This window comes from Aythya marila, assembly GCF_965140915.1.
Source record: "Aythya marila genome assembly, chromosome: 3".
NCBI classification, from domain to species: Eukaryota; Metazoa; Chordata; class Aves; order Anseriformes; family Anatidae; genus Aythya; species Aythya marila.
This window is the reverse complement of record NC_139044.1, coordinates 93134732-93152482: the sequence shown is the minus strand read 5'-3', so window position 1 is coordinate 93152482 and position 17751 is coordinate 93134732. Positions and strand designations below refer to the sequence as shown.

The 17751-nt window shown below is 40.7% G+C and overlaps 1 protein-coding gene across 5 annotated transcripts in view; it reads left to right on the top strand.

Annotated features, from left to right (window-relative positions):
- The window catches only part of ZNF451 (zinc finger protein 451), a 40865-nt gene extending 23318 nt beyond the window's left edge, over positions 1 to 17547 (top strand). For all 5 annotated transcript variants that reach the window (XM_082757414.1, XM_082757415.1, XM_082757412.1 and 2 more), the window contains 4 exons: positions 2424 to 2554; positions 3662 to 3848; positions 12940 to 13008; positions 15319 to 17547. In XM_082757414.1, coding sequence (XP_082613540.1) covers positions 2424 to 2554; positions 3662 to 3848; positions 12940 to 13008; positions 15319 to 15371 — 440 coding nt within the window. In that variant the 3' untranslated portion in view covers positions 15372 to 17547. The remainder of the gene's footprint in view (positions 1 to 2423; positions 2555 to 3661; positions 3849 to 12939; positions 13009 to 15318) is intronic.
- The last annotated feature ends 204 nt before the right edge of the window (positions 17548 to 17751 follow it).

The following is a 17751-nucleotide window of genomic DNA, read 5'->3' as shown; positions in this document are numbered from 1 at the left end:
TTGCTGATTTCTACAGTTATTCTATAGGCTTGGCCTTGGAACAACATTTTATTTTTCTACAGATTAAAATAAGAAATTATTGGGCATCTGACTTGAAGAAACACGATGCTTGGCTCACATCTAAAATCAGGGTTACTCTGTCTGTGTTTTATAAAGAATTCCTTAGTAAATAATATTTTTTCACAGTTAAGTGAATTTTTACCCCCTTGATTTCTGACCCTTGCTTTCAGTCATACTTTGCTCGCTACTCTGCTCAAACTGGTTTGTCACTGATTGACCCAAGCTTCTTTCTTATGGCAAGGTCTTCTGTGCTGTTATCTCTTTCCAAGGTCAAACACCCTGTTTCGATTCAGTAAGGAAAGGATTGATTGAGCCTGTCTGAACTGTATTCTTGTCAGAAATGTTCTTCTCTGACCTGAGAAATAATCCACAGGACAGTCTTAGTGCTACTAATCTGTTGTTAGGAACCTCTATTGATAGGGTAAGCCTGTTAAGACAACGTGCCCAGGGATGTTTTGAATCCTCAGGCCTGGTGGCACTGAACAGTCCGTGCCAGTGCTGCTAAATTTCGTGTTTTCCAAATGGATTGCTGCATCCAGGCTGCGTGGTGGGAATGGTTGCTGGAGGATTTGAACTGAAAAACCTTGCTAAAGAGTTAGTGGTCATTAAAACGGGCCAGATTTGTATCAGAGAACATTTTAACAATTTCTTAGTGTCAGAAGGATTGTTACAGTAAGGTTCCCAGGCACATGTGGAGATGTTGTAGATGCTCTCAAAGAAATAGTTTACAGAGTTATTTAATGCATGCTATTGTATTTGTTTAGCCCTCAAAAATAGCAACATCCCTGTCTCTTTTTCTTTTCCTTTTTACACTTCCAAACAGCACCTCTGACTTTTTTTTAATGATACCTACTGCATTATGTCTACTATTCCTGTTGTTAATACAGCCCTAGCTTTTCTTTGAGTTCATCCATTATACATTATTTCTGTTTGTATATATTCAGTATTTCTTCACCTGTTTTGTAGTCCAGCTCCACTAGAGTAAATACAGCTCTGCCAGCTGTTATGGTCAAAAATCTGTGTTGTACACTTACGCTACCCAAAACCAGGGTTGATTACAAGTCTTTCCCAAATGGCAGTGGCCAAGGCTGTCACAGCAGATGAGAACAACTCAGAGATCATTTTGCTCATGGGCAGGTACCTCTAAATCTTTTCTGTATAGTTTGTTACTAGATCCTTGAGCTTTGATTGTTTTTGGTAGCCTTTTATAGACATTAGGGTGAAAAGAAAACAAAATCAGGAGAAATCTGCTGAAGACTGCTGCTGTTTTTTCATCAGATTCAAGGAGAATGTGAGGTCCTCCATGGCCTGTTGATGCGAGTCTTAGTTTCACAAGTCCTCATGTGCAGTACAGTCAATGACTGGTTTCACTTTCCAGTCAAAATCCTTCCTTACACCCAGCCATTATATCACCCAGCAGATCAAGCAGCATTTGTTTTCCTCCCTGTTGCCGACCCATTATTTCTTAGCAATTGGGAATGTCGTGAAATTCTTACTCACTCCCTTCACATTGTCCTTCCATTTGTTTTTCTTTTTATGTTGTCATAGTAACTGCAACCTCCTCTGGTTTTCCCTTTCTTCTTGAGACAGTTGCTACTCCTTTCTTTTCCCTTGCAACCTGTTTCAGCTTTTCTTTTTTTTTTCTTTTTTTTTTTTTTTTTCTATTTACTCAGCTTTTTCCTATTATCCAATTGTTTTCTAAGCTAGTAACTACATGTTTTAGGTTGTGAAGGTTCCTGCATGTTGTGTGCTGGTGTTTTTTGTTCTTGTTGTTTAGTTTTTGTTTTTAAATGTAGCCTCATTTTACTTATCCTTGACTGCATCCAAGTTTTTGTCAGGCCTCCAGCTGCTGCTCCAGTTCTTGGAACTTCTCTTTAAAGAGTTCTGACATGCAACGTGTCAGGAAGCTACGGATTCTGCTGGAAACAATCTCTGGAACTGTATCAGTGTAGGGTTCCCTATGAAAAGCATTTCTGGTATTGTACTACTTTCCCAGAGCACCTCTGTTTCTGTAGATTGGCCACGAACTATGTATAAAGCTGGAAAGACACGTTGCTGTATGCAAACACACATTTCTGGAAAATATTTTTTTCAGAATTAATAAAAAAAAATGCATACAAAATTGAATGAGAGGCTATGTGCAGGATCAGGCTAGCTCCTTTCAATTTTTTTTTTTTTGCTTTCTAACCCACAAACAAGGGCTGTGGGGGTTTTAGTAATGTATTATTATTTTTGTTTTTAGCTTTTACATTGGTCAAAGTAAATTTTGTCTTTAAAGCCAGTTGTACCTTTACTTTTGCCTTGCATCCCTAACTCATGGTGACAATGCTAATGCTATGCATTTCTTTTCTTTGACTGCTTAGGAGGACACAGCAACTGGAAACCTCCAGTGCAGTGCAGAATTTATAATTATCTTAAGAGGATTGGATGCTTCTTCCTTCATCCACGTTGTGGTACCAGAAGAGAGGCAGCAGACTTTGCTCTCTGTGTTCATGTAAGTTAGTGCACACTGTCCTTGCTGTTGTTTCAGGACCTAGAGGAGGGTGGCCAGGTGATGTGTGACACTGATAACTTTTAATTACATGCAAGACTCTTAGATTCTCTTCACACAACATCTATGTCCACTAAAAAGAACAACAAACCTGTCATTGAATTGGGTGGAGACAGCCTGTTGAGAAGTGATTTTGAAGCACTCCCCCTACACGTTTGGACAAACTTAGATATCATACATTTTCTTTTTGTCCCTGTGAATTAAATTATGGATTGCATGAAGATTATACAGCATAAATGGGTAAATATAGTACATCGTTATCACTTTGCCCTATGCTTTGCTTCTTTTTCTTTTTTCTTTCTTTCTTTTGGAATGAAAATGTTATCCCATGGAGGATATCAGTCTGTTGTGAAGGGATGGGAGGCTGGTTAGGGAATGAAGACTTTTTTTTTTTTTTTTTTTAAGAGTTCTTAGAGTTTGTGCTTCAGAATGAAATGTAACTTTTGCCTCTCCCTTCAAGTAGCCCAAATCTGGAGCTAGCTGTAAAATGGAGTTGAATGGGTTTCAGTTTCAGACACCCTGCTTAGCTGACAAAGAGCAGGGCCCATGGTCACGTTGAGTTTTGGGTTGGGAGAAGTGAAGGTGAAGGACAGGAATCTGAGGTGTTAAGGGGACTCATATTATTAATACAGTGTTTTATCAGTTAGATAAAACCTACCTGCTGTTCTAATTGTAAGTTATAAATGTGTTTTGCAACAGTGTTTATACGTTGCCTTATTTTTTTTTAACGTTTCTTAAAATGCTCTGCACATTCAGCTTGTTTGTAGTGGAGATGGTTCTGAAATGATGGTTTTAAAGAATTTTTGCATACTGTATCTGTGCTGTTCTGGTAGCCATTCCCTGTATCTATTATCATATGTACAGAATAAATGCAGTATCAAAATGACACCTTTTGCAGTTGTATAACTTGCTGATAAATTTGATGATACAGCTGGAGGTAAGCTGCTGTAGAAGGCTTTCCTATGAAGAGCTGCCTTACAGAAAGGTAGCCAAACCCCACAAGATAAAACTACGATCTCGGTTCAACATCTGTCCTTTGTTTCCGTGCAGGCTGGTCGTCTGGATGAGCACTTGCCCAAGCAAATTCCTTTCACTATACTTTCCGGAGACAAAAGCTTCCTGGAACTGGAAACTCAGTTTAAGATGACTCAGCGGTCAGCTCGCATCCTAAATCCCCACCACATTGAAGGAGACATGATGTGTGCCTTGCTAAACAGCATTTCAGATACCACAAAAGGTAGAAAGCATTAAGCCCGATCTTTCCAGTAGACTAGTAGTCTTCTCAATAAAAGAACTGAACGCTTTTGCTGATAAAAACAAGTTGGTACTTGGTGCTTCTTGTATTGTACTTGCATTTCAATGAGATACGGCTCAGAAGATCAGTTTGCTTGGGACAAGTTTTGAAACCAGACTTAACTGCATGTTTTTGTTCTACCTAACAAATCCTGTTTTATGTTACAGCATGCGAAAAACAGTTATTTCAATCCTTTCTGGTAAAAGAAAAGCTGTTTAGAGCACTCTAGCATGCATATTTATTGACTTGTGTTCAAATCTGCTTTGTCTGATTTGTGCTGGGTCTGAAACAGATATGACCCTGCTAAATTCGTTGTTATTTCCCAAAATATCTCTGTCTATTTTATCTCCAGCTGTCCTGGCCGCTTCCACTCACTTGGTATTTGTCTTTACTGACACATGACTCACACCTCTGTTAGGAGGAAAAATGTCAATGAAATTTTTAATGCGATCTTCTTATTAATGGCATGCTGAAATTATTACACTTTTTTTATAGAGAATAATCAGAGATTTGAGCAGTCTTATTTTAATGCAAAGGATTTTGGAGCTGAGATGAGTTTAAATACTTCTTGGTATTTTAAAACATCTTGAGGTAAAGTTTTCGTAGAAGATAATGCATTTCCAGTTGTTTTGTTGTGGCTTTGGGGCGTGTAAGTTGAGTGGATGTTACAGAAAGCTGTTTCTGAAGTAGCCCTAAACAATTTTGAGAAAAATACCCTACCAGTATGCAGGTATAGGAGAACTGTCCTGTGTTTCTCTTGTACTATCAGGAAGATCGAAGTGGACGGCTAGCACTGAATAGCAATTTGGCATTGATCGATTAAAGTAGGGAAAAATAAATGGGATAATGAAATGGTTGGGTCTGTGGTGAGCTGGAATTGATCCGTGTGTTTCTGACACGGAAAAGGTGCTTATAGATTGTTCTGGCCATGCTGGTCTACGTTTGTCAGCTCGATTATGGAGATGTCATTCCCATCCAGAAGTAGCCACACCAGTAAAGTTTCTTAACGTAGCTGATTACAGAACCATGATTTTCACTAGCATAGTCCCCTGTGCTTAGGGAGGAAGATGACTTTTCTCCTCAGTTATCTGTAGAGCTGCACGTTGTGTCATTATGTTTCCACTATTGATGCTTTCTTTTTAGAGCGCACTGAAACCCCTAGTTTGATAGAGCTGTTCTAATGTAATTATAACTGCATATATTAATTGAGAGGATGGTTTTGCTTTCATTTCAGAGAAGGAAATATTGGAAGAGAACTGTAGCTTCCATGCATTCAGTTTCAGTTGTTTTATATGTAGAGACTTCCTTTCGCGTATAGTTGTGTGACTTACCAGCACCAGATGGGGATAAGAGGGGAATGACCGTGTTGCTCCATAAGGGTATTCTAACTCCTTTTTGGGTTATTTTGCTGGTATATCTTCATTTACCTGGGTATTCTGGCTAAGAATGATGAGTTTGAGCTAACCAAAACCTTAATTTGCTGCTGTTTGGTCATTGTGCATCACACTAAAGCTATGCATGTGGTCATTACCAAAAATAAGTGTATGGATATATGTGTTTTAAGCAGGAAGTTGCTGGAATCATGCTCATGTCCTGTTCTCAGGCAAATTCATAATGAACAGAATCATCTTGAAAACTCGCTTTTGATGACAGGACTCTGTGCTCTGGGTAGTGGGTTGATGTTGACGCCAAGGATCTGTCAAGGTCTTTTTAAAAGATGTAGCCGTCTCAGAAGACGTGCTTCACCGGTCAGCAGCATCAGCAAGCATTCACAAATCTTCCTGGAGCAAGGCCAGTATTGGAGGGCTGAGGTGGAAAGTTGTGCTGTGTATTGTAGGCCTGTAGAACCTGTTGTCCTGTTACAGAAACACAGTTGAATATAAGGAAATAGAAATGAGATTTTCTTCATTTCCATCAGTCTCAAACCTGGGGCAGTATTCTGGAGGGAAAAAGAGGTGAAAAACAACAACAAAAGTTGTGTTGGAGTCTGTCCAGAGAAGGGCGACGAAGCTGGTGAGGGGCCTGGAGAACAAGTCCTACGAGGAGCGGCTGAGGGAGCTGGGCTTGTTCAGCCTGGAGAAGAGGAGGCTCAGGGGCGACCTTATCGCTCTCTATAGGTACCTCAAGGGAGGCTGTAGCGAGGTGGGGGTTGGTCTGTTCTCCCATGTGCCTGGTGACAGGACGAGGGGGAATGGGCTTAAGTTGAGCCAGGGGAGTTTTAGGTTAGATGTTAGGAAGAACTTCTTCACTGAAAGGGTTGTGAGGCACTGGAACAGGCTGCCCAGGGAAGTGGTGGAGTCACCATCCCTGGAAGTCTTCAAAAGACGTTTAGATGTAGAGCTTAGGGAAATGGTTTAGTGGGGACTGTTAGCGTTAGGTCAGAGGTTGGACTCGATGATCTTGAGGTCTCTTCCAACCTAGAAATTCTGTGATTCTGTGAAAAATATAAGACAGTTTTTGGGACTGGATGGGCTTCAAAATGAAGAAGCAGTGTCTCTGACGAACAGACAGAGCTATCATTAGCTTGTGAGCACGTGGTGGCAATCTCTGTTGCATCTTGTGAACTGATTTGCCATTTCAGCAGAACTGCTGTGGCAATTGTACCCTACGTAGTCATTAAAAAAAAAGAAAAAGGAAAGAAGTTCCTGCATATATTGGAGCAGGCTATCAACTACATTTTACATTAGGAGTCCATGAATTTTCTCTGAGGTATGAAAAGAGTAGGCAAGACATTATTATTTCTTCTGCTGCTTTTAAACCTGAGTTCATTAATACAAGAGTTTTAATTTCATGCTGAAGGCAGAACACATGATGGGAGATTTGTGCATGTTGATAGAGTGGTTTCAGAAGGGTAAAACGAGTTTTTCCTTTACAAAGAAAGGTTTGTAGCACGCAGAAAAACAGCACAATCTCTTGTCTGCATCTCGACACCTGATATCTCAGAATGCCAGCACTGCTACAAATTACACTTCTAATGAATGCCGGACAATGTTGGGGGCATGCTGGCACTGATATGAATGCCAGCACTTCTCAGGTGACAGAGGTGATTCTTGTATAAAAGGAGGGCTTTAGCTTAACTGTATTTGTCAGAAACTCATGTTGTAATGAGATCCTTAATTGACTGAGCTCTTAAGTAGAAGAGTTTTTTTGATAAGAAGACAACCAAAACGTTCAGACTTTCTTCTCCTTTCTTTAAAGAGCCAGGCTGCCTCATGAGAGTGTCAAAATCAATGGCATAGTGATGCACGATGCTTCTTCTAATCTTTCAGTTAACACAAATGTCAGACAGCAAGCGACTAAAGACAGGTCACAGCCTCCAGCCCCTCACGTCCAGAGACTGAACACGAAGGGCATAAGCATCAGTGGCATGATGCACACTGGCTGCACCATGAATGAACTACGGGAAGCATTTATCCCTTTACCTACACAGCTCTTACAAAGGCCACGGTCAGCTGCAGGAGGGAGTAGTAAGAAAGTCAGCCTTGAGTTTAGCTACAACAGGAAGTTACTAGCTTTGGTATGTCGGTGACATGTCTTGTGTGTACATTTGGGTAGATGTTTATATGCCCTAGGCAGAAAGCCCTTAGGTATATTAAGACCTCAGATAATGAGCCTGAACAAAAATTGTAGCCAAGTGGATGAACTGGGAAGACCTCACCACCCAGATCATGAAAAAAAAAAATCTTCAAGGTTTAATTTAACCTGGTTGTGATTTTTTTTTTTTTATTATTTTTTTTAGAGAGATATCTAAGATGAAGGTTAAATGAAAGTCTGAGTGAGCATCATGGTATTATCCATGTTACCCAGTTTCCAAAAAAATGCAGTTGGAGCAGAGTCAGGGATTAAGAGCTTTATTTGCGTTCATGCTACACTTGAATGAACAGATCAGGGAACATCTGCAGGGAGAGATAATATATAATGAAGCTTTGGTTTGCATGGAGGAAGAGATGGTCTTCTGTATTTGTGAAACCTTGACAGGGAGTAGCTGCACATGCATTTACAGGTGATATTGCCTAATGAAGAAGTAGACATCAGAGCAGTAAGTACTGGGGAGGAGTGTATGGGGAGGAACCTCCAGGGACTTAGTGAAGAAGGAATAAAGGAAAGGATTGTGGAAGCCAAGGAAGAGTATTTTAAAGGCAGCACGGCCACATGCACTGAACAGGATTGATAAGAATGGGGTGCTGATCTTAAATTTTTGGCTAAGTGGTCATTAGGATCCTGAATGAGGTAATTTCAACAGTATCCTCAAGGTGAGGTAGCACTAAAACTTCAGACGTCAACTGTAAAAAGGGAAAGGGGCTGGAGAGAGGGAGTTAAGTGTGATACTTCTGCGATTGTGCTTCAGGATAGTAAAAAGGCAGATGAACCTGGGAGTCACTGAGACTACGAGTGTTGTAGGAGAGGGAAGTGAAGGTAGGGTGCAAGACTGCTCAACGTGTGAAGCAGTCCAGGGGTGCAGTAAGAAGTTTTACAACAAGGCAAAGGAGGAGAACTAAGGCCAAGAGAGGGCAATCATCAAGTCTTCAGTGTGACAGAGCAGCCAGACACCTGACAGGAGCTATTAAGGGGATGGTAGTAACTGGGGAGGTTGCAGAAGAGGAAGAGTGTCAGGTAGGAGAAGGGAATTGATTACTCTGAGACGTGTGGGTCGCTAATCCAAATCCCATCTGACACTGGGATGTCAGGACAGTGGGTGGCGCTTGCATCCTGTGGAAGCTTAACAGTTTCCAGAGCTCGTTTCTGAGACTGAGGAAATACTGCTCTACTACATCTCTGAAGGAAAGTTACTGCATTCACTCCCATCTCTAGGGTTAACCTTCCTAATCACTGAGCCCTGTTCTCATACAGAATTTGCATTCCTGTTTCATTCCTTCCAGCAGGAGCTTGGCAATATGTGAGGACAACAGAGAGCAGCAGGATTTCTTTGAGAGAATAGGTACAAACAGAGTTTCTTAGCTGTTGTTTATCTAACAAACTGTACTAGAGAAGAGGCTGTATCTTAAGATTCTCTGGCTGAGAAATTGGGTGATTGCTGCTTCTCTGTGACCCCAGAGGAGCTGGGAGCTACAGAGTGTGCTAAGCATTTTTAACAAGAGAAGCGAGACGTGCCTGATTTCTCTGTCATGTGTTTTCATTTACCCTACATCTTCAGATGATGCCAGCAGCACCAAAAGTGCTGATGAAGTAAGTACAGGCTGAGGAAGTGTGGGCTGGGTGAGTGGACAGCAGGCTGGATTGAAAATCCTCTGAATGGCCGAACCTAGGTGATGGGTGGCATGACGGCCAGTAACTACTGGTGTGCCCTGTGGGTCAGTACTGGGCCTAATCCTATTTAACACTTTAATTAATGATCGTGATGAGGAGGCAGAGTGTGCCCTCAATGGGTTTGCTGATAGCACGAAACTAGGAGTGGCTGATACACCAGAGGGTCACGCCGCCATCCAGAGGAACATCTACCTCCTGGGCAGGCTGGAGAAATGGGCTGACAGGAACTTCATGAAATTCAGCAAGGAAGTGCGACGTCCTGCAGCTGGGGAGGAGTGACACCAGGCACCAGTAAAAGCTGGGGGTCAACCAGCTGGAAAGCAGCTTTCCAGAAGAGGACCTAGAGGTCCTTGTGGACAACCAATGGACCGTGAGCCAGCAATGGCCTCCTGAAGCAAAGAAGGCCAACAGTCTCCTGGGCTGCGACCTGTGGGCTGAGGACTGACAGACTGAGGGAGGAGATCCATCCTCTTTACTCAGCATTAGTGAGGCTACACCCGTCCAGTTCTGGGCTCCCCAGTACAATATCTGGAGATACTCCAGAGCCATCTGGGCAGCTGTGGCTCTAGATGACCCTGCTTGAGCAGGGGGATGGACAAGATGACCTCCAGAGGCCTCTCCCAAACTCAGCCATTTTGTAGCTCTGTGGTACTGGCGTGGGGCACGTTAACTAGAATCCAAAATCTGCTTCAAAGTGGAGTTCAGCCACAGGATGCAGGCACACCACAAGCAATGTTAGGTCAAGCGCAGTGGCCTGTCCAGTGTGGGAAGTCAGCCTGGTCTCTTCTGACTTAAAAATGCTTCTGTTCAATCCATTGGCCCTTCTGTTGGCCCTTCCTTCTCCTTGGTTGAAAAGTGATGATTTCCATGCTTAATTGCTGCACCCAGAAGGCAAGCTGAGTTCCTGCTCCTCACCCCTTTATTTGTTGAAACATTTCTATTAATTTTTTTGCCTACAGACAGTCTTTATTCTGATTGTTAGTCTTACTCCTGATTCCCACAGAGCCATATCAGAATATCTTACAATTTTCTGATCCAGAAACTCTACTCCTCCTGTGCCTGCCTCACCAGACACTCAACGTGACACCTTTAATCTGCTCTGTGTAGGCTTAGGGGCAGAGGGCGGTATTGTGGACAAGTGTGATCATGCTTTTGGTTTTGCATGGGGAAAGTCAGTACAGTTTGAGATACAGACAAGCCTTGTCACAAAAATAAATAATAAAAAAAAAAATCTAGATTAGATTTCCTGCCTTCTTAATAGGTTAGCTTTTACCAACTCAAAGATTTACAAGAATCCAGCAACTGCTCGTGTGGGAAGTTGAACATTATTGATGTAGGTTGGTAGAGGGGGGAGAAGCATTGCAAACAATGAGCAAAGTTGAGACCACTGGAGGCAGACTGTAGCTTGTGAGACTTCTCATGTGATTTGGAACAATGTTTGACTCTGAGGTGATGTTTTCCTCTCCAACCAGGCAGAATATGATCTGTACCAATTGTTTTCAAGTTTCGTAGTTTCTCTCAGCAATTCTGGCTCAATTTATCGTAGTCATTGCTGACTTGGTATCAGTGTATTGTATTAGTTGAGATACTATACATGGAATTCCCAGTCTGTAGGACACGATTGGATACCTACCACTTACTGTGTATGAACCGTGCTTTCATTTCCAGAGGCTTGCAAACTACATGCCCTAATAAAATGGGCTTGCTTACAGGTGTAGGTAGTGGAATGGTGTTTCTTCAACTGTGCTTGAGGCAAACCTGCTCTCTGCGATGTAACTACTGAGCAGCGTTCTGCTATTGCATAGAAGTAGTGTGATAAATCATGAGACAGGCAACTTGTTTTTAAAACATTTAAATGTTTTGCATGCCAGTTTGCACATACCTCTGGTCCAATATGGACGTGTATCCCGTGTTATTACAGTGGGGTAATTAAAGAGGTGTGACTGGTAAAACATTTTGGTAAGATGAGGCCTGAATTAATACCTAAGACGAATCCTAAATTTTCTTAATGAACTAAAACAGTAACTCGTGTACAAATTCTGTTCAAATATTCATAACTATCCCAGTTGACAGTAAAATCCACTTTAGCTGAGGATCTGTATTCTGAAAAACTGAATCTCAGGCAAGCTGATTGCCTGGGCTAGAGAATCCAGGAGGAAGCAGAACAGTGCTGTGCATGTCATACAAGGGGGTTGCCATCGTGGTTCCTTGTGTGGTAAATACTGCCTGATTATCTAACCAGTTCCAGGAGAGCTGACTCCTTTAGCTAATATCTGAAAGAAGCTGCTGAACTTCTGACTGCTCCTGTCCTCTGCTGTTTAGCTGTCTGTGCAGGTTGCAATCTGAAGAATTTTGCCTTTCCCATTTGCCAACATCTTCTGTCAAGTTGCCTGGAAAAAAAAAACACCTCCAGGAAAGTGCTCTTGATGCATTTTTATTTGAAATGGCAGCAAACCAGAGAATCTCTTGTACTTTGACTTGCTACTTATTGGTCTCGAGATCTCAATTCTTCCATTATACTTCTGCCAAGAAATGAGTTAGGGAGTGATTGCTTCAGCTCTTACATCTCTAACAGGTACAACACCTCAGAGCAGCCAGATACATCTTCCAGGCTGGAAGGTTAAAACGGTCATTAGCATGGGGGAGGCCACTTGTGCAAAGCCTTTTCTTTGCACTTTTTCTCTCATAAGTGATTTAACTGACATTTATTTGGGGTTTGTCTGGGTTTTTGTTTCTTATATTTTGTTTGCTTTGGATGGTGGTGTACAGGGAGGTGTATCTTCTACCCAGAGGTCATAGGCAGCTCCAAAAAGGATGCACAGGCAATCAGCTAAGTGGCTGGAGAAAGACCTTTCTAACTGTAGTATATATTCAGAAGTTTCTGGCATCTTTGTGGGCTCCTGATTTCTACTTGATGCCAGCTGTTGGTGTTTGTATTCCTGGAGTCAGGAGAGTCAGTAATGCTGCTGTTCAAAGTGTGTGTGTCAGAGGCTTGAAGACAAATTTTATAAAGCGTATTTTTCACTTTGAATGCTTAGCTTAGATCATCTAAAATGCCTGAAGTCACACAGTTAGTAATTTAGATGTCCATATCAGAATCTTCTTTGCCTCTAAACATAATCAGAATTGCATTTATGTACTGGTAAATGGACTGGTTTTAGAGGGAAGTTGTTGCTGTGACCGTAGGAGACCTAGTTCATGGTGAATATTATACAACCTCATTGCAGAGATCATCTCCCAAAACAGCAACAGCCTCTAGCAGGAGAGCGAATACATGATGTGACTAATCGACTTCTTTGGGTTTTAACCTGTAATTTTCTGAGTCTCCATTTAAAAAAAGTGGGGGGAGAAAAAAAGTTCAGATATACCAATCCCTACTAGACATTTCAAAACACAGCTGTTGTTCTGGAGCTGGAAACCAGCCTTGTGAAGAGCATTACTTAGAAAGGAAGCGGTGGTAGGATTTTGGCTGGGCTTGGCTATGACAAATTAACAGATTAAGCTAAGCATTTCTGCTGTTTTCTGTGAGTTTTGAACAGCATCTGCTGAATTGTATTGTTCAATTGATGCATTGCACTGCTGAGATTAGCTGTAGCAGTCAGTTGCTCAGATGGAGTATTTAGGCAAGAAAACATAGCTATGACCACGTGTAGCTCTTAAAATCCAACCTACAATGTTGTTATAGTAAGTTAGGTGTAGGAGATGACTGACTTATTTTTTAGGATCAATGTGTAATTTACATTTAATCTGTGTAATTATTTTTCAGATAGCGAAGAGGATGAAGATATGGAACTGACAGTGAAAAGGAGCTTAGAAGAAAAAAAGAAACAGGAAGGTCTGTTTTAATTTTTACTTCTCTATTTTCAGGATTGCTATTAGTTACAGAAGATAACAGAAACTCAACTTAAAATCATTTTTCTGGCGAGTGACCTCTTAAGAATACTTTAAAATATTCTGGGGAATAATGAGTAGTCAAGAATACTGTGAGTTAAAAAGAAAAAAGAACGTCCTAGCCTGAAAAGTATGCCAGCAGACTTGAAATCTATTTTTATTGGTGCACCACTGGGCATTGTGCTATTTAAGATGTGACTGAGCTCACTTCATACCAGTTTAGTATGACTCTGACTGCAAGTAGAACTACTGAATAAATAGTTGAACTTCTAAATAAATGGTTCAGAATTAGGTATTATATCTCAACAAAGCCCTCTTGTCTCCTAAAAGTGAACTGTAGATTTATGCACAAGTTTGAAGCAGCAGCACAACTAATCTGCTCGCATCATATCTTACCTTATTTGAAATTGTTTTCAACCTTTTGCTGCTGTGCTTAGGGGTGACGTCCGTACAATGTAGTTACTTAATTTTAGGGACAGATTGCGATGCGTTTGCAATCATGTTCTGTTTAAAGACGTGACTCTCCCCTTCCACCTGATGGAAATAAAAAGAACAAAAATATTAATAAATACTTTGTACAAATGTGGTGATAAAACTAAGGTAACAATCTTCCCGGAATGTATTCAGTGATACATTTATCAACTGTTGCTAAATAGCTTTGAAAAATGCAAGATATTCATCTACAGTCCTGAAAGTTTGCCATGCTCAGGTGCTGCTAAGCACTGGATATTGCCATTAATGATAGCAGTGGCATTTGGTGCATGCAAGATGTCCTGGGTCAGGTGTCTTCTGTATTAAGGCATCAGAACCAGCCCTAGGAAGCAACCTGAGCTAGCTGTGTGTGTGGCTAACAATAGCCCTTGAAGGGGGTAAGAAGGGAATGAGGAGGCAAAACCAACTCTAGAAATGGATAAATGAAATAGCACTAGCAACTGCTGAAAAAAAAAGCAAAAAGCAAGTAAGTGTTGGAGGCAGAAAAGGCTGCTTTAGCAGCTCCAGGGAATATGAGCCAATCTGGGCATCCTTTTGGACAGAGCTGTGTGCCATGAGCAGCAGAGCCGTGGTTTGGAGCTTATTCTTGGTAGCTACGCAGACTTAGTGGTTTACTGACAGCTTACCTTAATGTAAGCAATTGTCTATAAATGTGCCTTTCTGCTTTGTTTTAGCTTCAAAAATCCATCTCTGCTTCTGTGACCATGTAATGTTTCCCTTTCACAAACTAACTTACCTCTTTGTCAGTAGTATCGGCTGTTGCAACAAAGTCCAGCTGAATGGAAATGGCTTAGCAGACACCAGAGAACATTCAGTGGTGCCATTTCTTTACAAAGCTAGGCCTTGCAGAAATCTCCAGTGTGAACTTCAAATACAGCAATAGCCCAACAGTAATCAGTTTCAAAATCTGTTATGTTAATGTGTTAATGTAGCTATTCACTTTCCTTTTTCGTAAGAGTAGACCTAAACCAGTTGGCTTTTGTTGTAGACCGTGCTCATGTCCTCCTCAAGCAGAAGATGAACTGCTTAGGAATGATAGTGTGCCTGAAGGCTTTTATAATTTTTCTAATCATGCCAATAGTACTAATACTGACCTTGTTTATCTTCAGGATGTTTAATTCAATAATCTCAATTAGTGCCTAAGACAACCCAAAGGTAAGGCCGAAGCAGAGCTGCTGTTCTGAGAATTACGAGGGGTGTTTACGAGACATCGTTAACAAATCAGATGAGCACAGTGCAGCCTTGCTCCCACCATCAAAAATGTTGTTGCCCTTACGGTTAATATGACTTTATCTATACTTAATGTCTTCCTAGTGGGAGTGACAACAGTGGTGCCAAGTCACAATTTGGATAGGGAGTATCTATTGACGAGGAACTGGAGTGAAAACACTGCTTGTTTTGTGTGTCTGTCTTTTTTAAAACTTTACTTATTTATTCTTGATGCATAGCTGTGGGTGCTAATCGTGGTTATTCGTTTGACTAATAAACTTGCAGTTGCATTATAATCTTACACGAATCACCGGGCTGCCCCTAGTTAACACAGGGAAGGGTTGCAGAGGTTGTTTCTGTTTTGGAGTGTTTAAAAGGTGGCATAAGATGTAAGAAGGGAAATAACTTTCATTTTGGTTTTGTAACTTATTTTCAGTCTACTGGCATTGCCCACAGAAGTAATTTGTCACTTTACGCGGTAATAATAATGCAATTGTCTATGACTAGTTATCAACCACAGTTTGAGATTATCATTTTTTTTGAATTCATACAGAGGAAGATGCAGAATTGGAAGAAGCTATCAAGAGAAGCCTTGAGGAGATGTAAATGAAGATACTTCCATACACTAACACCGTGTCATCAAAGCTGCTCACAAAAATGGAAGCTTGTTCATCTATTTACAGAGATTAAGAAATACTGCTTCAAAAACATGTCTGTATCTTGAATTGTTAGATTTATAACCTTATGTTCTCTGTCGTGCTGATGAATAGCTGGAGTTTATGGATATCTGCTGCAATATATTGTGTATGATAAGAGTAAATTTTTAAGTCTTTTCATTTTCTGTTTCTGGTGGGTGATGACTAAGTCTCACCAGTCCAGCTGTATAAGTTGTTGCCTAATTAGTAGGCTGGTCTTACTATGTGTTTTGGTTTCTGTTTTGTTTGTTTTTCTAATTATTAATGGGTTCTGCTATTTAATTCTTCTGTCACAAAACGTCATCATCTTCATTTACTTTTCCATGTGGTCTTTGCAACAGATACAAGTAGTAAACTCCAATTATCTCAGGCTGACTTGCCTAGCTGATCTTGTTATAAAGAGAAGCTTAGTCCCCAGATTATGAACTGAACATACGGTCTGACTCTTGTCTGTGGACAGTCTTGCCTTGATCACAATTTTGTCTATAGACTGTTTGCTGTAAATGGCAAAATCAGGACCATGGACTGTACAGTTAGTTTCCGTTAGCTTTATTTTTTATAAACGTGTATTTTTCAATGACAGCATGGTAGAGTGCTGGATTTGATGGCTTAGTTTGACAGGTTTGATACCTCTCCCTGATTTAAGGAAGGAACAGATCTCAGTGGACAGAAGCTAAATAAAACTTCCAGTTCCTGTTTGAAATAGATGTGAAAGAATTTAAGACGAGTCAATCCTATACACTGGTTCTCTTTTCTCCTTTCTGCTCATGAAGAGGTGGCCTTGGATAAAGTAATTGTGTTCATTATTTTTGTACTGTCCTTATTTTTAGGTGAATAATTCTTTCTGTGTCTAAAATTAAGCTGTCTGTGCCACCTTTCTCATTTCCTTCTTTAAAAATACCTATGCAAGATGTCCAGCTTTATGAGCTTATTCTACTCTAAGGAATGATTGTTGTCAATCAGTAAGAAACCTTGATGTAATAAAATGCTGGCTTTTTTTTAATCATGAGCTTGTGAGTTTGCTTGCAACTGCTATGAATCTGAATGCTTATTATGCAAAAGAATACTTATTTTTGGAGAGTGAAAAAAGGGGAAAGCTGGGTTTTACTTGCTGCCAGCTCCAAAGAGTCAAACTAGCTAAAGCTGTGTGCCATCATGGCTAGAAAAGTTGGAAAGTGGATGTTCTTTTATTTCTGCTGCTTGCTGGCTCTCAGGCAAATAACTCACCAGATTCATTAATTTTATCTCAGAACTTGTTAGCAATCACACAGCTTGAAGAAACCATTCAGACCCCAGAAAATTGCTTGAATGCTTCCAGTCCGTTGGCTCTGACACCAAAGTGCTACAGATTGAACAGAACCTTGTGAAGTTTTTCCACTGTGCCTGCTGCTTGCTTTTCTACTATAAAGCTTGAATTACTAACGCTCCTGTTCAAATTTGGGGGTGTAGTACCATACTGCTGCCGAGGAAGCTCTATTCTAGAAGGCTTTGAGTTGCCTTTAGCTAATGACTCAAGCTAAATCAATTTCTCAAATTTTCACACCAAGTTCTTATATAAGGTGGAATGAGGCAGAAAACTTTCATCCTCAAAATCTTCATAGCCCAGATTAGAGGCTTGTGGAAGTTTTGTTTGTTTGTTTGTTTTTCAGCACAGACAGTGAAGTTGCAAATTCTTTTCACAGAAAGAGATGCTTCAGCTTGAGAAAGTTCTCTGCTTGACTCAACAAATGTTTACAACCTTGGTGGACAGTCTTCTCCTGAGTCTGCTACGGTTGGTTTTGAGCATAAACTTTATTCTTCATAATATTTTATTCTGCCATAAAATTTAAGGTTGGTTGTGCCTGATAGGCCTTGACTTAATCATATGCATTAAAAAAAAAAAGCCATGTGTGCACATCGATTCTCTGTCCTTGGAGCTCTAGTTATTAAAGCTAGGCATGTTGTGTTGGCCTCCTCATCTGCTTACCAAAATAAGTAGCAAATCCCAACTACTGCATCTGTGGCTGTTACAAACCAGCTAGAGTTCTGGTCTCTGTATTCTTGCAGTAAAAGTGCTCTACAGAATTACCAGTGTCTTGAAATTTGTCCTTTTTTTTTTTTTTTTTTTAGTCTCTTTGATGTTCTTACACTCTCTGAAAGTTTTCTTTGTGAAGTTTTCTGCCATCACAGGCCTCTAATCCCTCTGTTTCTAGAAGAGCAGAGAAAATGTGGATTCTTAAAACTCTGCGTGTACAGACAAGTGACTTGTTACTCACCAGCTTCTCATGGTACTGCACTTTGTTCCTCAGCTG